The 25,302-nt window shown below is 42.8% G+C and overlaps 1 protein-coding gene across 1 annotated transcript in view; it reads right to left on the bottom strand.

Moving 5' to 3' along the window:
- The window catches only part of SATB2 (SATB homeobox 2), a 124,256-nt gene extending 99,554 nt beyond the window's left edge, over window positions 1-24,702 (bottom strand). Inside the window, 3 exon segments of the mRNA XM_042874587.1 lie at window positions 5,289-5,465; window positions 24,518-24,617; window positions 24,619-24,702. Of these exon segments, the coding sequence (XP_042730521.1) occupies window positions 5,289-5,465; window positions 24,518-24,617; window positions 24,619-24,687 (346 nt within the window). The 5' untranslated portion in view covers window positions 24,688-24,702.
- Between the last annotated feature and the right edge of the window lie 600 nt (window positions 24,703-25,302).

Here is a 25,302-nt window from a genome sequence, read left to right as displayed (position 1 = left end):
TCCTATGCCCATTATGCACTGTAATGGCTACTGAAAAACAAAGCAGGAAGAGGCTTTCAGCATTCTCACTGAAGTCTAACTTTCTCTCTCAGCTTCTGTAAATGAGTTTCACTTGCAGTTGTCATGAAGTTTTTTAGGGTAGACAAAACAGTGATTTGCTGGTAAGCATCTGTATATAGGGAAATAAATAAATACTCAAGCAGTACTCAGACCAATTTCTTCAAACATCACAGAGAAAGACAAAGAAAACAACTCAAGCAGTGCACAATTCAAGAAGGAGCTGCTTTTACAAGGACCGCTTTGATGTGAATGGCTGAGTACTACTGCAAGAAATCCAGTCTGCTCAGCAAACCCAGACAACTTTGTCACTAAATGTCATGTCTGAACTTACTGTAGGATGCCTGTTAGAGTTGTACCTCACGTGCTTATTACTCCTGAATGATTATGTAGGGGCCTGTATAAACAATGAATATTAAGATGTTATAATTACAAAATAAACAAGAGAGTTAGGCAAAGCAGATTACAATAACAAAAAGAGAATAGATAGAAACCTTACCCCTATCCTGGGCTCACTTACAAAACTCCAGCAGAGCAGATCTCCAGAAGAGATCCTTCCCCACTGGTAGCCAGCTCTTAAATAGGTCTAGGAGGAGCCAGGCTCCACCCCTTCCAGCAGCACAGGTGAATTGCCTTCACCTGTGCTCCTGTGGCTGACTCATGGCTCACCTCAGGTGATCAGTCAGAGGTTCAGGCCATGATTCAGCAGTTCCCATACAGGGCCTTTCAGAATTTCACCTCCAAAGTTGGAAAGAAGAAAGGCGAGCTTATCCATAAGAAGCATCCCCAGGCAAGGTGCACAAAAGGCAATTGCTGAATAAAGAGCTGCTAAGGATGGAACGAGACTACTCAGGTGAACAGAGCCCTGAAGAGGGCTGGGTTGGTTTCTCTTCTACTCATTAAACCCTAGATTAAGAGATGTTTGATTATACAAACAGGGAGCCACAGCTCAACCATACAACTGGCACTGGGCACTTGGCTATGGAGGCAGAAGATCCTGGATTATAGCACTCTCGCAATTTATTGCACAGGAAATATCGTCTCCCAGGTTTCCTCTCTTCTCTGTTGTGCCTGTATTAAAAAGTAACTTATCTTCCCAATTGCAACAAACTTAGCTGTATACAAGCAGCACAAGTTTTGCAGGGTTTCACTACATTTTTTCTGTACCTTTCTTGATAGAGAAACATAAAATCAGTTTGCATGTGTTCAACACAGCCCCCGGTTGGTACATTCTGCCTTCACCTCACATTCAGTTGGAAACTACTATGGTCCCAGAGGCAGCACAGATGGGAATATTTCACGGGATCTTTTGTATTAACTTTCTGTTTGGGTCTTCCCTGAGCCTCGCTCTTGAGAAGCAGATCACAGCAAGTAACACAGCACAGCAACAATATTCAAGATGTGCTACCCACACAGTCAGGGCAGGCACTCCTTTGCCCTGCCAGCAAACCGGCAGAAAAACCTTGGAACCAAAGGCAAAGTCTACTTTGATGGGCCACTAAGCTTTGTGAGGCTCTGTAGACAACGTACACCAGTTCTTTGTATGCTCACAAGAGCTAGCAGGGAACCTGTCAAGAGAGAAAACGCTACTTGATTTTTCACGTGGATTCTAAGAAATTGGTAGAAGTGTCAGACTGGGACTGCTCTTCCTCAACTCCACAGTGGGAGACAGTCAGCTTTCACAGCAGGTCCAAAGCTTCAGACCGTTCACAGAGTACTTCAGATTGCAGGTAACTTCGTACTGCCTTGGCCTCAGCACTCAGTCCCTACCAGCTCGCCCCCTCTTGCACAGCTCACTTAGAGTACCACGCCCAACAATACAAAAATAACAATAACAGAAAATAACTTTCAAAAAGGCACCAGGGCATGTAATTTTTATTAAATTACACACGGAACAGGTGCCCTTTTAAAGCGTGACTCTTTTTCTTACCAGAAGGCTCTTGTAGCAGGTTCCCTAGTGTCAGGTGTAGACTCAAGTGATGAAAGAAAAATACATAAATGTTGATTAAACCTTTGTTGCCATTCACACCACCAACTTTCACACCCCAGTGCCAAGCTGTTAACAAATTCCCATTCTGTTCCAGAAGACTTTTCACAGCTCCTGTCAGAAAAGGGAAGTTTCACGAGGGCAGAGCTTGCTGAAAAGTTTCCGCTCTTGCCACCATCAACAAAAAATGTTTGCAACCAGCTGTTTGTGTAATAATAACTGTGTCCTGCCCAAACTGTGGGGGAATAAAAAGCTTCTTCCAGCAAGGCATGGGGCCATCTTCATGTATATCCCCCAGTATGTATTTGTTTCAAGACATTTACGCTAAGACTCCTCAACTCCCTGGGGAGCTCAGCAGCTCTGGGCAGACCCACAGCAGAGCCTCCTCGGACACACATTCCCCTCCATGTCACATCTTGTCCCTGGCACGCAGGCTCTGCAGTACAGTAGGCGATGTGAGATGGGGCCCTACGCACAAATCGCGCACCACCTGCTTGAGACTCAGCAGGGCTGTGCGAATGCTGTGGTGAACTGCGGCGAAGGCGGTGTGAAATTGCACAGCAGTTCTCTCTCCTGCCATGACTCCATTTTTTCCCCCACAAGTAGCTCTTATCTGACATTGGAGACACAGTTCTTTAGAATGCACAAACACGAGAAGTGTCCTGTGAGATGAAGCAAACAGTGGCTCTCCTTTTGAGAGTCAACCAAAGAAACAGACATATAGAAATTATACAATATAGACATATAGAAATTTTCCTCACTCAATAGGTGACGACTGCTACATGCTATATGAAGATTACTGCATAAGCAGCCTTTGCAAAACAAAGCTTTGACAGTCTCGTGTTTATTATGTCCTAGAGGACATGAGGACGCCTAGTCACGACGATGTCTGAACAACTCAAAGCTGGTGGTGCGCGATGCACCTCCTGATGCATTTCTCATGCAGCTTCTCATGCAGGTCCTGTAATTCAGCTGATCACAACGCATAGAGAAGAACTAAGTGGCTGTTTATCAGTGTATATTGCTAAATGAAATCAATTCCAACTACTGGAACAGAAGCAGACTTTATCCAGAATGAACAGAGCAAATTAGCCTTATATTTTTTCCTCTTTCTCATATCAGAAGATTATTCTCCCAAATGTATCCTTTATTAAAGTATTTAGCAACATGTTTCTGTAAACACTGCTTGACAGATTGTAGCCCAACATTCTAGAATTTTTCTCACAAAACTAGCCAGTCTCAGATACCTATACCAGCAAATTGCCTCTGCCTGGACCTCATCTCTCTGCTTGCAGACAGTAGCACAGAAGCAAGCTATTTCAGAACAAGTTGCACACTAAAGTTTTGTACGTTAAAATCAGTATGTCCTGCAGTATTTGCCCAGGAAGCATAAAAGACTTCAGAGAACTGGTCCTTTGGTGTGACGACAAGCATGCTGACCAAGGAAGAGATTTTTTTCCTGGCAGATCTTTGAAGTAATTTCTGTCATTTCTAAATATTATACCACCTGATGTTTCTAGTGGAAGGCAATGAATCCCTTAAAGACAAAAACTGTGAAGTCTTTTCTATTAGATTAATTGAAACAGAGGTTCAACTTTGATTTTATAGACGAGTTATTTGAGCACAACACCAAATGACAGATTACTAGCTGAACCTGCTCCCTGTCGAAGTCTGTAGCTTAAAAACACAGTGGCCGTTTCCTCCCTGCACAGTGACTAATTTCCTTTGTGATTCAATCTGTCTCTACTCCTTGGTATTCTCGCAGCAGAGAGATGCTGCAAATGCAAGGTTCCCCAAGTGAGATGCTCAGCCAGTGTGGATCACTGCACTGAGTGGCATGCCTCCTCATGCCCATTCCCCTTCATAAGTGCCAAGACTGAAATCTTGGCCACTGAATGCAGCGTGTTCCACATGTTAGCTCACAACATATTGAGCAACCGTGTTAACTGAGATGGATAGTGCTGTCAAACAGGAAGCTGGCTCACCAGGATGGAAACAGTGGAATACAATGAACTTTTACATTTATTGGGAATAAAAAAAAAACAAGTGTCCCTAAAACGACATGAAATGTTTCCTGTTAAAAAACAAAACAACTATCTTCTCATACAGCTTCTATTGCTGCATTGTATAAATAAATAAATACATTAGATCTGCATGAGCTCTGCCCGTAAGCAGATCCTGAGCCTCTCACAGAGCAGAGAGGCTGACAGAGGAAATGAATCATTATCACCCTGCTTGGAGAGAAGTTTGTACAAAGAGTGCTGCGCTATTAACCGCTGTCTGGAACTCCTGCATTCAGCAGTACGCTGCTCCCTCTGTTTGCGCATTCAAATTCCTAGCTATACAAAGTGACTAAAACCAACAGATAAAATCCAAATCCCCAGGCAAAGCTACTATTAAACTACCCTAAACTGCAGGGGTCCAACTGATGACATCAGGATGAAACAAAGTCACAGGCTTCTCATCCAAAAGAGAAAACAATGAAATAATCTCCTCAGCATAAAAGTTTCTTGAAATGTGAAATTCATTTTGGAAAGATTTTTCCCGCTCCCCCACCTCCTGCCTGTCTCCCCCATTTATACAATCTTAGGTTTCGTGGTGATATTTTGGGTATAGAGATGAAAGCTTCGTTAATTTTAGATTTTGCTCCTTCCGGAGAATCATTTTCAAAAAGGAATGGTAGACATTTACAAAGCATTTGCAGCAGTACCGTAGACAAGCAGAAACAAAAATCAGTTTGCACAATGTATTTTGTGCAGTCAATTTTGCAGTACAGCTATTGGCCATTAAGAGAATATGTATATATAACCTTATTGTATTCAATACAATACACTGTTTCAAAAATGCTGTTATATATTATACCTTGCTGTTCAAAACGGCCCTGATAGAAAGAGACGTACCAGATACCATCTAGCCCTACACTTAGAGGTTCTACCCTGCTCTTCTGCGCTGATTTCCTCAAAGCAGCAACCTGCCTTGAGATGCAGAACAAATGTGTCATGAATACGCTGGCTGATCATTATCACCATATTTCACACTTCAGCAAGATCCAGCTAATGCTTTCTAGGCAGGCTAACAAGGTAGGTGTTGTTCTACACCTAGTTTAAGATTAAGTAATCAATACAACCGATTAAAACACTCCCAAGATTTCCCACCCATTTTCTTGCATTCTCCTTGCACTGAACAGCCTGAGGTGCACCATTCAGTCAACACAGAGAAGAGGGAAAAGAACTTTACTGAATACCTTGTGCCTGAGCCGCAGAGCTGTGGGAATACCCCAGAGCCAGGAGCGCTGTCTCCACCAGCTGGCTAAAGAGCACATCTTTGCGAACCAGAACGAACTCAGCATGCTCTTCTCGATTATCATATTCAAGAGAGGCATCCGACTGCTCCACCACACAAAAGACTGGAATCATCAAACCTAGATGGAAAAAAAGAAGTCTGTGAGAGAGGAACAAGAAAAGCGTCATATATCTCTGATAAAAGCTTTCATTTAAGACACCTCCTAGAAGGCTCATCGTAAGTGGATATCGGCCTTTCTTCCCCAGGGGACAGCTTTTGTTTTCTTTCCAAGGGAAATACTGAAGTCTCATCACTTGACTCATTTACAAACCACACTAAAAGCCCCAGAGAATACAATTTAGGAACAAAATAACAGTCAGCATGAGGACAAATGAGATTTTTCTGCTAAGACTTTTTAACACTGAAAAAATTTTCTACAGTTCCTTGAATGCCCTATTCTTGCAGGTCAGGGCTTCTCTACACTAAGAGATCTGAAAACCTGACATGTAGACACCACTGTCCAGCTTCTTTCCACACAGTGACCATCATGGAGATATTGTTTGGGGCTAGTCCCACATGCACTTCTTGGATTGGCTAGGTTAATTCACATACTTCCAGACTATGGCCATCCTACTCGTTCTGCAAAGTAAACACCCTTGCACAAATTTTGCTAAAAATGATAATTTGGTGGTGTTGAGAGCTAATGGACCAGCAGTCCCCAAGAAGCCGGCAGTGTTCTCCCTCTTAATGTATGAAGAGAGTGAGAACAGCTCTCTTAGAAAGAGAATCAAGGATGAGGGTGAATCACAGAAGTAAAAAACTCAGGGAGCGTTCTGGATTCAATTTAATTCTCTTTTACTGTAAATTTACTTTTGTGGTAATGAGATCAAGTCATCTCTGGTAATAAACTGTGAGGCGTGAACTTAAAGGGATCCAGTACTACAGACAGGCCAGAAACAAGCCAATTTGTGGAACGTGGCTTTATAGTACTGCATGTCTGTGTGCAGAGGGAAAAGCATGAAAGGAAAACACAGAAAACTTACTGAGTTGGAAGATCCATTTTCATCATTTGCTATGGGCCATGAAGTGTGTGACAAAGGAAAAAATCACTACCTCCAGCAACATAAATTTATTAATTGGATACATATATTTTGTTAGCCCCTTGATATGAAATATTAAGGGAAAGACAAATCCAAGCCTAAAGCCATTCTCAAAATGTGCTATGTAGAGCTTGCCTGAAAGTCTACTAGTTTACTTTTCAATCCTGTTTTTCAGAAATAAATACGACAATTTCATGCAGATAATATGAAAATAATTATTATGGAAATATTCATGAAAGAACAGATACAGATCACTGCATTCCTGGTCTGGGCACTTCATAAGGGAAAGAGAGGAGAAAGCCAAATGTTGGTTCTCCTTCTATACCAAGCCAATTAATTAAGATCATCTATCAGCAGTTCTAATATCTGCAAACCAGTGGTCAAATATGCCTTCAAAAGGAGCCACACTGCCCTGAAATAGATACAGTCACAGCAGTAACACCTGCTAAGGGACTTGAATCCTCCAGGCTTGAACTTGCAGAGATGAGATTTACTTAAAATGTATTTCAGATACACATTTATCATTTAGTGCCATAGCTGGCAGGGATCAGCTCCCAATTGGACATTCTAACTGCAGACCAGCAGTAGCTACAAGCCTGGATACCCAGTTCATAGGTTTTAGCATTCTGTTTTAAATCACACCTTCAATAATGGTTAAGTAGGTTACAGCATCATATTGATGCTGCTCCCTCTTTACCACTGATTCTGAGATAAACCAACGCATTTTGCAAGTTCAAGTAAACAAATTTTAACATACTCACTCAGGAACATACATTGAAAAATATCTCTGGGTGCTTTTCTGAAAAGACAGAGCATGGCTGATTCTGTTCCCACTGAAGTCAGTGACAAAATTGTTATTCCTTTCCAAGGTTAAAAGCTGAATTGTTTGTCCATAAATCATTTAACTAGTTAAAATGAAATTTCACCCCTGTAAGTAACAAACATGCCCTCCCACCGAACGTATGGTCTGTCACAGCAGTCCTGATGGGGCTATTAATGTCTCAACAGAAGAATCAGATAATTGGCCAAATGCTAAGGCTGCAATATCGGTTGTGTAAACCACATTTTGGCAAGACAGTGTAAGTGGGTGAATGCAAACTGATGAGAGGAATGCCGCAGCATCTTCCATCCTCCCGCAGCATGCTGTCCTCGTCACAGAACTGCCTTTCCACCTTTTCAGCACAGAAGCAGCACCTATTCTCCACGCAATTTATGCCCACAATTTACTGTCTTAGCGCAAACAGGACCTCAAATGGCAGAAATGCTGTTGTCACAGCTCTACTGTATGGATGGCATGATAGACTTGCAGGAAGCTTGCCCATGACTATTTTTCAAATGGCTCATCTGAGCCATCCAGGATCACAGGAGCCCTGCTACAGAAACAGCTTTTGCAAAAATACCTCTAAGCTCAGTGACCCAGCATAACTGATGACAAGCTGCAATTAGTACTTTAAAAACAGAGAGCAAAGGGCAGGTTACCACATCTGCCACTGCTAACACGTTACGATCCTCTCGTTGTGGCTGGACTCTTAATCAATTTTGCTTTCCTAGAAATCAAGAGTCATCCAACTTCTTTCCAAGCAAACCTCACTCCGAGGAAATCTCATCTGCTCTGCCCTCTATTTTGAACTGGAAAGAGTTAACCCATAATATCTCAAATGGATTTATTACAGTGAACTTCTCTGTTTCCTGATATTATCTGAATATAAATTAACATACCTCTGGTACATGAAAATCTGAAGGAAAACCATCTGCAGCTAAAACCAGCACAGTCTTTACACACCAGTACGCACGACGCCTTGTTCCTAGGTGCATAAGCGGAACCTCCACCTCACTACAGGGCCCTTGCAGAAGAGGGATGCGAGCCAGTCCATCCTGTCCATCATTCCATTGAACAGCTTACAGCGTTGCTCAAGAGAGCAGAAGACCAAGCGTCCAGAATGAAGCATTGCATGCAGGAAGAAAAGCCTAACTCACAAACCCTATAAGTCCTCAGCTCTTTTCTCCAGTGCCTGCGCAGCCAGAAGCAGCAATCCCTCCTCTTCACATGTACACACAAAAAAGGCTGAGATCCCTTTTGAGCAAAACTCTTGTGCATTTGCTCTCCCAGCTTTAGAGAGATGCTTTAGTGAATGATGCGGTGTAACTCATGGTGGATAACATACGGCACTGAGTTTCACACATGGAGAAAACTAGGGGTAATCTGAGGGCTGAAAAGAAAACACCTTGTTTTCTCAAAGAAGAAGCACAATATGCTGAATTGCACACAGAACATCAGTAACGATTACAAATTATCCAAAAGACTTTTTCTACTTGATACTACTCCATTGAGCTGGCTTAGAAACAGCTCTTCAGTGCTTCTGTCAGTGCTTTGAACCCCATCTAGATAGCATTAAGTGTTAGAGGAACATAAAATAAGACCACAGAAAGCCTTTTAAAAGAACACATGTACACAAGATTTCCCTGTATTCCATGGAAGAGAACACAGAAAGTGCTTCCAGAAGAACAGAATGGTTGGTGGTGATCGGTACCTCTGTATACCAAATATTGTTAAAACACATCAGAAATGGGAGTTAAGCTCTGCAGTTGCTTTCATGGAGAACTTGTGATGTACAGAGAAGGCTTTGTACATTTCCTTGCATTTTAGTTGAGACTCATCTAAGCAGCAGAAAAATCAAGAAGCAATTAAATATGCAGACGACCTGTGCCCAAATGCACATTTTTCTCCTACTTGCTAGTTTTAGTCCATAGTTTTATTTTCCCATAGAGTAACTTATTCTAAAAACGAAGAAAAAAGAAACAGGTATGCTATCTAAACAGTGAAAACTCTGGGCTCTCCACCACACAAAATATTCATTAAACAAAAGCTTGAAGCCAGTTAAAAAATGTTATCAAACTGAAGTCAAGCAGCTCCCTGGAAAACACTTTGAGCTGCAAGATTTGCAAGTGCAAGCTGTTAATTTCTAGTAGCCAAGAGAAGGACAAGACAGGGAAGACCTTTAAGAAGTCCTGCACTGATTTTTTTGGTTCACTTTCGAATAATATACTTTATCCAGTGCTTCAGATTGAGAATCAAAGGTGGCACTACCAGCAGTCACATTTCTACACATCACCAACTTCCACATGACCGCCCCAGGCGCAGCACCTAAACCAAAGGAGAAAAGGCACCAGAAAAGCTGCAGAGGAGGTTAAACTATTCCAGCCACCCACCTCTGCTGCCCATTAAATCGGAAGCAGTGCTTGCTCATCCTAATAAGCGTAATATGAAGATCAGCCAATAAGAAGAGGCACCGATAAAATTTGTGTCTTTTTAGATTAAAATCTGTTTCCATCAGCACAAGTTGTGAGCCCCATCTAGGTGTTATTTAATTTAATCTAATTTGAACAATTTCCAAACATCAGCTTGATTAATTTCAACAGCGTGGTGTTATGGAAAGATTTACTGTACAGGGGTTGTCTAGCACAGAATTAATAAAGAAGCCAGTTCTTAGCCCTGAGTAACATGAGGGTTTAAGACTTCCCAGATTTCTAGTGGGAATACTTCACAGCACAAGCATGTTTTCTTCTGGGAGTGAAACCCACCAAAATTATTAAAAACTGAGATCAAATGGTGGTGTCAAACCCAAAGGAAATCATTCTAGAGGAGAGAGATTTTTATCAAATGAAGAAAGGGGAAAATAAAGTTTTTGTTGTTGCCGTTGCGCTTGGAGTTTTTGATTGCTGCTTGTTTTTTTAACAGAGACACACACAGAGCAATCTCTCTCCAAGACAAAGCAAATTTATATGGTTGGGAAATCAGGACATTTATTCAAAAATTCATAAACTACTGAAAACTCTTCATTACTGTGCACAGAAAACATTTCCTTTGCAGTGACGGTAGCACAGGTCATTCTCTAACTTAATCATTCCAATAGGGAAAAAAGAAATCAAACCCAGGAAAAAGCAAGCAGCATACACAAGTGTTTATGTACATACATACCTCCAAGTCCAGTGTTAAGTAAGTAAAAATAAAAACTCCAAAGGATGCTAAGATGACTAAAAACCTCATCCACATGCTAAAAGCAGGTTGTTCCCCACCTCCAACTGCCCAACGCATTTCCAGTTTGCACTTGATCTACACTGAGACTCAATCCTGAATGCCTTCAAGACGCTAAAATACCGGCAACCTCAGCTGGGCTTCCACATACGAGAGCCCTTCCCTGCAACAGAGACTGTGTCTCTGCTACTAAAGCACGGATTGTCTTGAGGAAATTATCTGGGTGAAGACTCCACACACTTAACAATAAAACATGCTTGCACAACTGACAGTAACCACAGGAAGCAATTGAAGTACAGAAGTCCCCGAACCTAATCCGTTTCTGCTTTTTCTTCAGGCGAAAACGCTTCATTCAGCGAACACCAGTGGGGGGAAAAGAGTCCATTTATTTATATCTGTTTGTACTGCTATAGAGCTGATCTTAAATATTCTCATTTGGTACTCAGCTCTTTCCCTTTCTTTTAAAGAAATTTGAAAAATGAACCTAAACTGAGAAAGCTGTTTTAAAGAGAGAAATCAGTGTCCACCCAGCACAGGAAAGCCTTGCCAGTTCTGCTCCCAACATCCTGCACCTCTAACTGAAAGGGCAAAAACCAGACGAGTTGGGCAGCTTTTGGTTATTCAGAAATACCTCCTTTTCTGCATGAAAGACATCCACCCCATATCCAAGCACAACATAAATATTTCTGTTATTATTACTTCAATTCTGAAAAATTGAACACCATCATGAAGAAACTAAAAAAAAAAAGTGAAGCTCCAGAGTGCCACTTTTCAAAAGAGGGATCAGGGTTTGCAGCTTACAGAGATAACAATCTAGTGTGTGCTTGATAAATCAGGAGGCTACCGAGATGAACAAACATATGATGAGAGAAAAAGTTATAATGAGAAAAGATCCACTGCATTCTTTTTTTTTTTTATTCCCCCCCTCAAGAGAAAGAAAACCAGAAAGTATTTGAAAAAACAGTTCTGTTGTTCTGATCTACACACCGCTTTTACTTAAATCACAGCACAGCCCTAGCTGGTGGTAACGTGAGATCTAACCCAGAAAATCCTGCAGAGTCCAAATAAGGCCTGCAGATATAGGATGCATGATGACAGGCTGAGCAGGCACGTCTGTGCCATTCCCACATCCACATATGACTGTTCACACTCAGGAAGGATCAGGCTTGAAGCAGATCCTGGGTACAGCCTGTGTCTGTGCAGTCCAGCAAAGAGGAAGATGAGCTGCAGCTCACACATTTCAGCAAGGGTCACTCATGTCCATGAAGGCTCACTTTCAAGCTACTTCATACACTTTAAATATAATTAACTTGGACAAAATACATGCTGTTGGCACATAAAATAAACGCACAGTTTGGGTAAATTGTCTGTATTTCAGCCTTCTACATATCAAAAAGCAACTTGCAACAGTCTCATTACGAGGCTGGGAATTCTTCCACCATAAATCTTTTTTGCTGGGGACTCGAGGAGTCACTTTGCAGTTGTTTGTCACCAAGCACTTGGAAACACACGAAGAGAGCTCAGTGTCACACTGACAGGAGGCCAGTGGGAAATCTGTATGTCAAATATCAGAGACAGCACCAGCACATTCACAGATGTACAACCCTATACAAAAAAAAAGTGCCAAGCACCTCATTATAATAAGAAGAATCCTACTTCTTGCTAATCCTCTGCTCTCCAGTACGTTCTAGACAAAACACGAGATATCTGATTTTGTACACAGGCAGTAATGTGACGCTGTTAAACTCCTACTCTTTGAGGGTTTATAAGCCTGTTGAAAATAATTTGTTCCAGGATGCAATTTGGTAAAGAAGAACTCAATCCACAGATGATTTTAATACAATGTTTGTCAAAAAAACAAACAAATAAAAAAATCATGTTAAATAATATTACATTGTAGAAGTTCTCTTCTGAGAAGGGCCAGAGGAAATAAACTAAGGACAATATCTTTCTCCTCCTCTGTTATTTTTTCTGGCTTTAAATATTCAATAAATCTGTAGGCAGGAAATGCATTTCTACATATTATATTTTAGCCAATGGTGAATGCAAACCACAAGATATTATTTACATCCTTCTTCAGCTTCCAGTCCTTTTTGTGGCTTCAGTCACCCAACCATCACAACTACCCCAGCTCTCAGGAAATTTTATAAAGAAGTCACCAATATCTCTGCAGATGTCCCCTGCTTCTGACAGCTTAACTAGCCAAAGAATCTTTCTCTGAGCTGAAATAACAGCTTTACTGTTTGACACAAAATATTCCAGGCCACTATCCCACCACAGAAACATATTAAGAAACTCGTAAGTTGATTCGATAATACTCGGATTTCTTAAAAAAAAAAAAAAAAAAGCAAAAAAAAAAAAGCAGTATTGAGAGCATGTGTTTACGCTAAAGAGAAATGAGAAATAAAGAGGAATACGGAATATTTACCTCTAGCACAGCTTCTCCAGCTGTGTGCCTGGGACAGAACTGGTACTCACGGGAGATGAGGCCTTTTGCTAGCGACAGAGGCGCAGCTGCTCCTGGCAGCTCCCCACCTCTGCTGAACCAGTTACAGTAACTCCGTGTCGGCTTGGACCTGCCACCCTGCCCGGCTCTAAGAGAAGGAGAGTAGCTGCTTGAGCTTTGAGCGCAGTCTCTCTGACGCAGCCGGTTAAGCTGGGCAAGGCTAAGGCTGCAGCAGAGCAGTCAGGAGGCAGAAGCAATTAAACAGGAGAACAAAGCACGTCCAGCTCTCCACTCAGCCACCAAAATGAGCAGTAAAAGAGAACGCAGATGTCAAAACACTGTTTTACAGGAGCTCAAGACAGAAGAAGGCACAGCCAACTGCCCCGTTGTCCCAGCTGAGAGTTCCCTGCCAGCTAGCCCCAAACACAAACAGAAGTGCTTATGCCAGCACCAGGCCCGTGTGCTCACCAAGAACCATGCACAGTCCTTCCAGATCACATTGAAAGGCAAAGGCAAGGACACTACTGCTTTATTTTTCCTAAATAAAACAGCTCAGTTGCTTCTATGTGTCTCCCACTTGAAATAAGAAGAAAAAATACCCTACAGCAGTAATTTATAATATGAACTAATGGAAAATATACTGATTTCACTCAAAACCAGTGAAGGAAACACTTTCAAATTAATCTGGCTTTTTTTTTTTTTTTCCTAGTCATCTTATGCTATTTATTTTCTATAAGTTTTAGGTTTTGGTTTATGTAACTTAAAAACAAGTTTATGGTTCAGGAGGGTTATTTTTTTTTTCCCCTTTGTTTGGGGGGGCTGCTTTTCTTGTTTTTCTCTCGACTATGTGGAAAAAAAAAAAAAAAAGGCAAGGGGGATAAGACTTTCTAAGCTGAGTTCCACCCAGAATTAATTTTAATGACCAACATTTTAAAACCCTGAAAACTGAAACCACTAATAAGCCCTTAACTGGTGGTGCTAGCAGATGCCACCATATTATATAATTTTTAAAGCAAAAAGAAAAACATATTTGAGCAAAAGCATTTTAATGAAGGTTCTATTAACTAGTCTCCTGGTACCAGGATAAGTCCCCTGGAATGTAACAGAAAAGCTTTTGGAGCCGGTTTGAGGTTTTATTTCTGGAGAAGAGCCGTGCAGCGTGCTTAGGCCTTCTGTGGGATCTCCATTGGGACTCACCAGCAAGCTCTTTCCTCCTTCACGTCCACCCCTCTGTGAACAACCCCTGACAAGAAGAAATATTATCATCCTCCTTCATGTTACCAGATGAAAAGCTGACTGAGACTGCAGCTACATGTCCCTCCTCAAGTCCCTTTACAGGCTGCTCCTGCTGTAAGACAAGCTCAGTGGATCTGTAATCGGCACCTCTTTCTCTCATGTCTTTCAGACACTGGTAGCATTAGAAAAGCTCATTTTTAAGCTACATACAGGAAAACCCTTCATTGACAAAAGGTAGAAGAAAGCAGAAGGTAGAATAAACCACATTACACACTAAAAGTAATGGACACCAAACTCAGTGGTTACTGACAGCCCTTCATCCTGCTATGCCTTCTGCAAGAGGTTCAAGTAATGCTACAGCAACATCATTACCAGATGATAGTTGTTTGGTACAGGGGGACCTCAGAAGCTTCTGTCAGATCTTCAGAAGGAAAGTGAATGGAGAAGATAACCCATAGCTAAAGAAGATGTAGAAGCCATGCTACCACTGCCTGCTCTGGGAAGCATTAGCCTCCCCTGTCCCCCCTCAACGTGCTGCATGTCCTCACTGAGTGTGCAGTTATGGTTTACCATACTGTGGAGCAAGAATAGGATCTGGGGCTCAGCCTGAAATTACACTGCCCACACCTCTCTGCCCTGTGGAGAGAGAACTTTTCTTGAGCGGCATCCCCAGATTCCTTCTTTTTCATGAAGATAATAGGCTGTGGGGAAAACACTCCTGGTATTCAAGAATAAGACACCACACGTTTGACAACTCCTCCTTTGAAAGATTCTCCTTTCAGGAACATTCACTTTTATCAGGCAGCAGTATAACAGATTTTAAAAGCTATAGCATCTTCACCAAACAGGTCATGAGGTCAAGGAACGAGAGTCAACAGATACATCCCCTCTCTCAAGTACACAGTACACTTCATCTGTTCAGCCAGTAAGCTACATTTTGGGGAGGAATTGCAAAGGACCTGGTGAGGTCAACCTACCATGCGTAGGCTCACTGGCTGAGATCCAGCAATCCAAGCTTTTGGGGCTCAGCAGGCTAAATTCCTACAACACTACACTAAACTACTCCAGAGAACCAGATACTCCTGCTGGTGCTAATGCACGTGCTTGTTCAGAGGTGTCAGCCAAAGGGAGCAGATTACATCTGCTATCCAAAAGCTGAGTTGGCTCCCAGCTCACTTCCGGATGCCACTCCAAATGCTGATTTACAAAGCTGCATGGTGCACGACTACAGACAAGGTTGCTGCAGCGAGGATCCCTTTTCATGCACAGTACAGCTGAACGGACACTGTGCTCACAGCTCTAGCATTCGGCTTCAGAGAAAACTGTTTGCCAGGTTCCCCAAGCCTCGGGCCTTCAACAACGACCGGGTCCTACCTCAAGGGCAGCACAGCTGCACATGCCACCTGGCACAGTGCCTCAACATGCACAGGGCTACAGCCCGAGACGCTGGGGTAGCCAAAGGATCACCCAAGAACCTGTCTCAGCTGGTAATGGTTTAAGAGATTCGGTACTTCTACTGGAAACCAGGTTCATAATTAGGTGAGGGGGGAAAAAAAAAGAAGAAAGAAAAGGCAACTGCAGAAAAGAAAAAAAAAAAACCAGCAGATTCTTCTTTCCCATGAAGTAGCAGAGCACTTTATTCTGAAGGAGAAGTCTGTTTTATTACTTTCCTCCTCTCCATGGCATCCTCTGAGCCCATCTATTTGGCAGTATTAATATAATAAGACTCAAACCAATGACAGAAGCATTACCTTAGTTAAGCCAAGCCCAGGCTCTCAGACAATGCTCAAGAAGAGCAGTCAAGCAACAAGCCTACTTACTGCACCCTCACGCACAGCAACTTGCACAAAGTCTACCATCCAGAGCTCCAGCTACAAACTCAACTTAAAAAAGAGAGAAAAAAAAAAGCCCATACTTCTGTTATTCTGCATTTTCTCCAAGTCTAAAAATTGGTAGAGTGTATGACAGGTCCACCTCATTTTTCTTAATGATGTTTTTATTATTCTTTCACTCAATTAAAGCAGAAATGGATATTGCATCTTCTGACTGTGTAATTGTTATTGTAATCTGTTTTCGATCACTGCTTGGGAAATGGGTCCAAAACAACATAAACTATCCACAGCCTCAGAATACAAGCCATTTTCTTTTACTACGATACTTAAAGAGACATCTATCATGTTGCTCTGCTAGCATGTTTGTATTATGGCAAAAAAGTTATTTGTAAGTTGGGAAAAGACATTATGAAAATCACCTTTTACATCGAAGTATTGTATAACTCATAATTTATAACTACATTTCTTAATAACCACTCAAAATAATAAGATTGGAAATTGTGCACATCTAATTTTAATATATAAATAATGGAAATGCATATAAACCAAAATATGCTCAAAATATGAATTTATATTACTTTGGAAAAATAGCTCGGTTATAGTTTTGGAAATGACAAGCTTCATTTCCAGTATATGACTGTCAGCAAAATTTATGACAAAACACTCTCTCTGAGTTTAGATTACCAGGATGGTAAATAGTTATATTTAAGTTTCCTCACTTATCTGAAGTTTCAGTCCAAGCGTAGAAAAAGTCAGCAGCTTCTAGAGAGTGCAGCGCCTGAGATACACAAGCAAAGGCAAACTAACCCTGCGGCACCTCGACAAAATACAAGTAGAAATAGGACATCTTAAAAGAGAGAGAAAGAAGGTAACCCTGCGGCTGTACGCATTGATACCAAGCATGGTTCGGATAGAAGAAACGCTCCCTCTTTGGACATTTCTGGACAGATTCTGCTCTTTTGAAAAGGTGCACTGTCAACAGCATCCTTCCATCTCACTGCATGTCTTTGGAAATAAATAAGGGAGTGTATTTCAGTGGCAGACATTTCTCCCGAGCTATGAAAACACAGTGGGTGTGCGGTTATTTCACGAGACGCCTCAGTTTCATACAAAGCAGTCTGACAGGTTATTTTTATTAAACATTTTCTGAGCCTTTTTACCTTGCTGGCATTGCTACTAACAACACACAGTTAGACTGCTTAATATTGCATGCTCTTCTGCTTAATATTGCATGCCCAACTGATACAAGGACATCAGGCAAAGCAAAATTACTGACAAGGTTTAAACTATCAGGCAGGAAGTGTTGTATACAGAAAACAAGTCACATCCTTAAACTCTTATCTAGAGCTACCTGACTCTTTTCTCAAGTTCTTTCTGTCCTCTTCATAAAGCTACTACAAATTACAACAGTCCTATCTTTTCCCTACCACCTCTGCATTTAGCATTTGATAGAGCCTTTAAAACATATCTTCAGTTCAGATGTGCAGTCTCTGCCCTGGCAATAGGATTATGATACTAGCAATGCAGGGCTCTTGCTCAGACTTTTAAGCCACCCTGTAAATTATTTGTGCAGTCTTACTCCAAGCAGAAAAGACTCCTGGAAGGTTTTAAATAAGTCCTCTGACATTAGCAACATCAGTGTTCACATCTTTAAAAGCCAGAGTAACAACTATATGTAAAAAAAACCCACACAATTTCAAATATTGTTTGTAAGGACTTCACATTGTCAGCAGCCTTGAATACAAATAACTGCTAACAGTGGACTGCTGAAATTTTAGTATATTTTTAAATCTTCAGGTGCTGTCAGCAGAGCTCATGCAGGTATTTAAAAAGAAAAAAAAAAACAAACAGGTATTTAAAATGGAAAAGCAACAACAGAAATAATTAAAATATTAGTTTACATTTTAAAAAATTGTAAAACAAAGGCAATAAATTTGGGAATACGGAATGGTATCTTTTTCCCGTGCCAATACTCGGATCAAAGCGAATGGAGATGGAGGCAAAGTACACAGAACAGCTGCAATACATGCTTCTGCATATGGAATTCAGGAAAAAAAATCTTAATGCTGCAACTGCAACAGCATCGGCAACACTGGCTGGCAGAGAAAACAGCGCACATTAAAGCCGCCAGCTCGCTGTGAATGGCCACAACAGCCTCATTGAGATGGGCTAATGGCTCTGCCCGAACTAAATGCAAAGCGTGCTTTCTGTGCTCCTTACCATTTTAACCGATCTGTATGTAACCCAGGAGCAGGTACGTCGCCGATGGGTGTTCTGCAACAAGTACTAAGCTTGTCGGAGGCAATTTTTGTTTGGCACGGCTAGAGGCTAGGAAATATTTCTGAAAAGCCATCAGCTGCTCAGGTGCCTTTTGTCTGCTATGACTGCTCCTTAAACCTGTACCAGTGACACATGTCACCACGCGGATCAACGTCCATGACCCAGCACGCTGATACAGGAGGAACCAGTTAGCACAGGACAGTTTCCCAGCGGTAGATGGGCCCCCGATCCTTTGTTTGGCACACTGGGCTGGCCTGAAACCCCACACACTTCCAGGAAGACGGCGCTGTGCTGGCAGTCACCAGGGACAGCAGCAGGCACGGGTTATCTTGAACAAATCCTGACCTGTCAATTCAAAGGGAGTTGGTAATGCTTCATACCTTGGACAACTGGCCCTTTAATCCTCAAGCACAACAGTAGTTACTAATTTAACTAGATTACCATGAAGGACGGTAATTAAAGGCCTAACTTATCTATGCTTTGCAATTTGGGATTCAGAAAAAAAAATCTTCCTCAGTTTTACAGATTTGCAGCTATTTTAAGAAGTTTAAAAATAGGATTTAAAAGCGGGTTGGGAACTGCTCAATCACACACACAGAAAAGAGTTTTCCTAAACAGGTCACACATCTGTTTGGTGAATATAAATACATGCCTGCAGTAAAGCTGTCCTCAGCTCTCACCACCGTGGTTGCCACCGTATTACCACCTTCTGTGCCCCTGCGAGTGACGAAAATCTGACTGATCCAAGCAGCTCACTTCAGCTCCAGATCACTATTGTGGCCTTTTCCCTCCTCGTTCCAGGCAGACAGCTTTCAGGAAAGCAGTAATAATGAAAGTAACCATAAAATTATTCAGGCTAGCATCTCCATGAGGAGCATTAAACTCAAATACCTTTTAAGGCATTTTAAGGTATGACCAGACACCACCTGAAAGCCTCTACTACAAGCTAGGAACTGCAAGGGCAACTGCAGTCTGTTGAAATGACAATGTGATTACAAGTACACTATGCTGGGCTTTTCCCATTTTTAATCTAGACAAAATATTCAGTGCAGTGAAAAAAAAAAAAGATGTAAATAGAATACAAAGGCACCTAAAACTTAAATATTTAGGAAAAAAATCTCTAAACTTCATCTTTAAGCATTTACCTGTAACAACAGTTTAAAACTGTTTTTCTTCCTTTGATGTTCAAATATTTAATATAAATTCTGAGAGAGAAAAAGATATTGCAACTAAATTTCTCAAAAGTATGTTCCTTCACCGGCATCTTGGTGGATTTTAGTATAATTTTGCCATCTTCCTCAGGCAGAAAGAGAATCCTGGGCAGCCACTTGACAGAATCACTCTGGCAAGAGTTCTCAAACAAGCGCCCTACAAATAATTGACAATGAATCTACTCTGACTGTCCCAGCAACAGAAAGGAAAGGCAGGACACGACTTACACGGGGAAGGGAGAAAGAATTAATGGTGACTTCTTCAAAGATGGTTGCTTTTTCTTTCCTTTTGCTCACGATGAGGACAATGCATCAAGTTAACTGATGTGGCTGTGTCTGGGTGGGGAGGAAGCGGGGAGATGACGCTAAATACTTAGGAACTGCTGTGGGAAAAAATACAATCTTGCTACAGCTAATCTTAAATCTCGAATTCAAAATTGCCAGTGGCTTTCTGCAGATGCAACTTAGAGCTCCAAAATTACTCTAAACATCAAATTATGCCTAGGTCACCGAATGGGTGGATACCCTATATTCTGTTTAATGTGTATGTTCAATCGCACATATACTTTAACCGACCGTGTCTTTATTTTAATAACAGGCCGACTACTGAAAACACATAAAGAGAGGCTATTTTTCTACCTCAGCAGAAATACAGCTGATACACTACATGACCCTTCAGGAGCGACTGCTCTATTTATTCTATTTAAGTGACATAAGCGGATTGGAAAAGGAGGGGGAAATCGGGAACAAGATCTGAAATCCACTTTTAAGCATCAGTCGTGGAAAAGAAATCACTGCCTTGCTTTTCTTAAGCTTCAGGTTAAACTAAAAGTCTCTTCCTTGTTACATATTAGAAACGCATTTACATTTCCTCGTAATTCCTAGTGAATCATACTGGAACAAAAGGCAACATTTTCCAACTATTCTGCAACAGAAAATACAGTCACGCACTGCTGGTGCTGGAACTAACAAGGATCCGCAGCTCTCGTGCTTCTGTATCTCAAAACGTTCAATTCTTCCAAATAGCTACGTGCTTCCTTTTGGCAGCAAGGAGATACCCCTCCTCTAGGTAGGAAGACCATCTGAAACTTAACCTACCCTTCTGCTCAATTAGTAAGGACAACTGGAACTTGCTTCCTTGCTCCTTTCAGGATTCCATAGAGAGCTTAATGCCACCTGACTGCTTAGAGCAGAATAGCAGAGCTGAGCAAGCTCTACTCTTCCAGCTGCATGTAAGTGAGTTTTGCTCTCTATTAAAGTATGCTAAATCCTTGTAAGAGATAAAGAAGACAGCAAAGATCCTATGACATTTTTTGCAGAAACAGAATGGATTTTGACAAACAACTCTTTAACCATCCATGGTCGGCACGTTTGTTGCCCCAAAGAGAGATCAGAACAGCTCTCTCCCTGTACCTGAGCAACATGGCTGTGACACAGCAGAGCCTCCAAGGGCTCACCTCAGCGAGAGCCACCATCCATACTACCCGTGCACCCGACTCCACGTAAGCACGGGAATCGCGCTGCAGATCAGCGTCCCGATCTCACCACTTGGTTTGAACTGTCTCTGGGTTTTTTTCTCCGTTAATATTTTGTAAATTAAATCGTATTATAGATTGTGAGTCCCTTAACTGTTATTTCTATCAGACCGCATCAAAATAATCTAACCGGCAATTTTTTCTGCAGTCATTTCCTGCCCCAAACCTGAACACGTTCCTTGGCAGTATGTTGGTTCTATGTTTGCACCTCAGCAAACCGAATTTCAGACCAGCTCTGCCCGTACCCTGGCACTGTAAGTAGTGCTCAGAGGCTGCAGATGCTCATTCTCTTGGCTCTTCCTAACAAACACACAAAAGCGCACATCCACTTACGCACAAACAGGTTCGTGAACTGTGGTCAACAATTTTACAAATATAAGTTTCTTAGCCATTAATGATTTTTTTTCCCTAAATCCTTATGGAGTGAATTACAAACTGCAAGGAGACGCCAATTCTAGTAAGTGAATGTTACCCAACGGAGACATAAAGCTGTCAACACCACGGTGCTCTTACTTGCTTTAAACTCTCTCCCAGGCTTCATATGTTTTTTAAAGCAATATTAGCCTTTTTTGTTGTTGTCTTCCCAGGAAGCTTTATAAATCTGCCTCTCCTGAGCATCTGAACACTTGTGCTTCCTTGTATATGAGTTATAGAACAGCCAAGTTGGATAGCTGCTGAAATGTTTTACAGAGCACTGGGCTGGTCAGGGCAAACAAGAACTGGACTCTAACACGTAGGACTGACACTAGCATTACTGTGAGCAGCACCGGAACTTCTAAAGCCCCTGTTAACTGCAGCCTCTAAGAGCCTGTTTATCTTTTTTCTGACCTTTGCAAGTTTATTACTGCTGTGTAATGGCCTCTGAATTAAGTGCCTTCAGTTTAGGAACGGGGAAAAAAGAAAGAAAAAAAAAAAAGAGTCATAAAGACAAAATTTATCTTGAGAACAACTGCTCTTCTGCCTGCACTACAAAAGCTGATATCTATACATTTCTCCACTCGTAAACCTAGACAAAAAGCTACAAATACCTACAGCAATATAATATTTCTCTATTTCTCAGGGAGTCCCTTAAAAAGAAAATGGTAGCAAACGTAACTGTGACTATAAAACCTTTACCAAAGGTCATCATTCTCATCAGAGCACCAGTCAGTTAGAGCTTATTTTCCTGTTCTCAGGGATTTTGTTCACAAACACACAGTATCAGACCAACAAGACACTTGACAGGGAGAAAGCAGTGTCAGCATTTACATCTCTAAGGCCCCAAAGAACTATTAGTATCCGTCTTTGCTTTCAAAATCTTTATATACACTTTACAGAATTAAAAAAATAACAAACAAAATCCAAACTAAAATGGTCTCTAGCTTCAGTAAAGTATTTCAATTTTTTTTTTCCTGAAGTTCACGTTCCATTGATTTTAGCACTTATTTTGAGGCTGAAATGTAGGAACAAACTGAAACACTGACAATCAAAGCCCTGGATGTCATTTCATTACATCCTTCAGTAGTTCCCTTTTTATCAAAACCAGGAACAGCACTAAAAGGGCCTTTATCAATATTTGTTTGAAGAGAAGTTTCATACTAATTTGTCAGTAGATTAAAAGTCCTCCCGCTAATGCCTACAGCTGTGTTTCACAACTGAACAGAAAAAGAATTATGAATGCTGCAGCACTCACTGCAAAGATGCAGGCTTCCAGACATACTGAAACAGTGTGATCAGCGTCCAGAAAGAGATCACTTGGTCACACAGGTTCTTAGAGAACAGACTTGAAAAAGAGCAGAGGAAAAATATCTGGAAATCAGCTGTCGATTTATCCTGAGAGCATTTCCAGGAGAGGAAAAAAATGAAATCAATTTTAAACAGCACCATTATCTTATTAAAGAGACCTGCCTTAACTAATTTAGTATTGAGTATTATAGAACCTAGGTAGGTATTCAAACAGGAATAATTTTCTTCTTGCTTTCAGTATCGATACGGAGTAATGAATAAACTTTATTATGAATCGTTTAAAACTAAAGGGATTCCGACTGCTTAAAAAACACCAGCAAGGAAAAACATTTTCTCATGCATTACCTACTGCCCCACACTTGTACACTCCACCCTGAATCAACGCTAGAAACGAGCCAAAGAGTAATGAATGAAAATGCAAGCTCTTAAAAAGTTTGCTTTCAGAAATCAGTCTTTGTCGTGTGAGAAATCTCCCCTGAGCCAACAGGCCAGATTCAATCTGAGCCACCAATATCATCGTAAAGCCCTAGGAATTCCTTAGCAAACACAGCAGCAATCAGCAAGCAGTATACATATTCCAAAACATTTAAAAACATTCCTTGTAAGTGTCCTTCAGTAAGGCCCACGAGCAAAAAGATTCAGCTCTAAAATTTCCTGTAAAATTGAGCAGCAGTAATGCTTCAGTCTCCCAAAGGCATCCAAAACTCCACACATTACTACTGCAGCGCCTTGTATATGATTAACTCGTTGCTTTTTATAATTATTCAATAATTATTTTTCCATCAATTCTTAAGTGGATTAGTGCTACAAGTCTCTCATCACAAAGCTTTCTTCTCCTCTCCTCTAGGTTAGAAGAAAACAGTTAAGAGGTTTAGAAGCAGACACACAGTGATCCAAGAAACAGAGAAAACCGGAGAGGTTTCTTACCCTTCATTAGGTACAGAAATGAGTCCTACTTTTCTAAAATAAAAGAAAATAAGATCTGCAGCCCCTTAGCAAACCTCAGCAATTAGATCGCCTATTGAGCCAAAGAGGTCTAAATCAGCATCTAATGGAAAATCGCTAAATAAATCTCACGTAGCAGGGAGTCATGTGACGGCCAGCCCGAAGTATCTCTCGCAATGTCATTTACACAAACTCTTTGTGTATAAACAACCGCGTTTGTGTATTCCCTCTCCGCGCGGTTTTAAATACAAATACGGAGAGGCTTTAGAAGAAAGGCAACGTTACGGGTGGCCCGCCCTGCTCGTAGCACACGGCTAATTTCGGACTTTCAAATACGATTTTCCAAACGCGAGGCTATGCCGCGTTAAATACAGCGGCATCAGAGGTCGGTCGGGAAAAGAGACATTTTAGACAGTCGGGCTGCTTGGAAGAAAAGAAAGCAAAGCAACCACGTGTGTTACTCAGACTCACCCTAAGCACTCCCTGAACGCGAAACCGACCGGCAGCGAGATAGCAGAGTATGAAAGTTACGGCACCGCAGAGAACTGCGGGATCGCTGCAGAAGTAACGCCGAAGAGTTCAGATGTCAGAGCTGAACCTCGTACGTGCGTCCCCGTCCCCCTTACCCCCCGCCGAACGCTGCCAAACGCAGCCGGCAGCACCTGGGCTCTCCCAGCCGCGAACGCCGCGTGCCCACCGCGCAAAGCCGCACCCGGAGCCGCCCGCCCCGCTCGGGCCCGGCCGCCGTTTCCCGAGGCTCGGAGCCGAGCCAGGCGCCGCGCGGCCGGGCCGAGGCTTTCCCGCAGGACACCCCCGCGTTCCCGCGCCCCGCAGCACGGTTATACCTCCCACGGGCTTGGCGACGGCGCCGTTGGGCCTCCCGCGCGTGCCCATGGGGCTGCCGTTCTGCTCCAGCCTGGCCACCTTCCCGGGGGGGGGGCCCTTTGACATCGGGGCTGCCGCTGCCTCTGTCGGGGCTGTCCCGCAGGCAGGGGCTCTCGCTCCTCCGCTCCATGCTCGGGGACGCGGCTCCCGCTGGCAGGTCGCAGTAGAAGGAGCACGGACCTAGGGTGAAAGAAACGAGGGGGCTTCAGCCGCCGCCTCCTCCCGGGACCCCGCGGCTCCCGGCGGGTCGAGGCCGGGCGGACTCCGGGCAGCCCCCGCGGGCAGGTGCCGCGGAGCAGGGGAGGGGAGAAGCAGCCTTCCCCCGCGCCGCCCGCCGCGGACCGCCGGGAGCCGCCGCCGTACTTACTGCTTAGAGCCTGGCTGTAAGTTGGCTGAGTTGGGCTCTGTCCATGGATCAAAAGTAGAGAATCCAGGGTGGAAAGTTTTCTCGGTTCCTCCTCGCGCGCCGCTTTCTTCCCTTCTCCCGTTCCCCCCACCCTTAGCCCCCTCCTCGCCCTCGCCCCGGGCTGCGGGGCCGAAGCCCCCTCCCGGCGGGTCCCGGGCGGCGGACGGAACGGAGCGGAGCGGGCGGGAGGGGGCGCGGGGCGGGGAGGCGCGGGGCCGCCGCCGCCGCGGTGCGGAGCGGAGGGCTGAGAGAGGCGGATCCGCGCCCGCGTTGAGAGCGGCGAGCGCCGAGGGCGGGAGGCGCGTGGCGCCCCGCAGAGTCGCTCCCGAGCGGCGCGGG

Source organism: Lagopus leucura, unplaced genomic scaffold (genome assembly GCF_019238085.1).
Source record: "Lagopus leucura isolate 7727_CA_CO unplaced genomic scaffold, USGS_WTPT01 Super-Scaffold_100012, whole genome shotgun sequence".
NCBI lineage: Eukaryota > Metazoa > Chordata > Aves > Galliformes > Phasianidae > Lagopus > Lagopus leucura.
The sequence above is the reverse complement of the archived record's forward strand: the minus strand, read 5'-3'. Positions and strand labels throughout refer to the sequence as shown.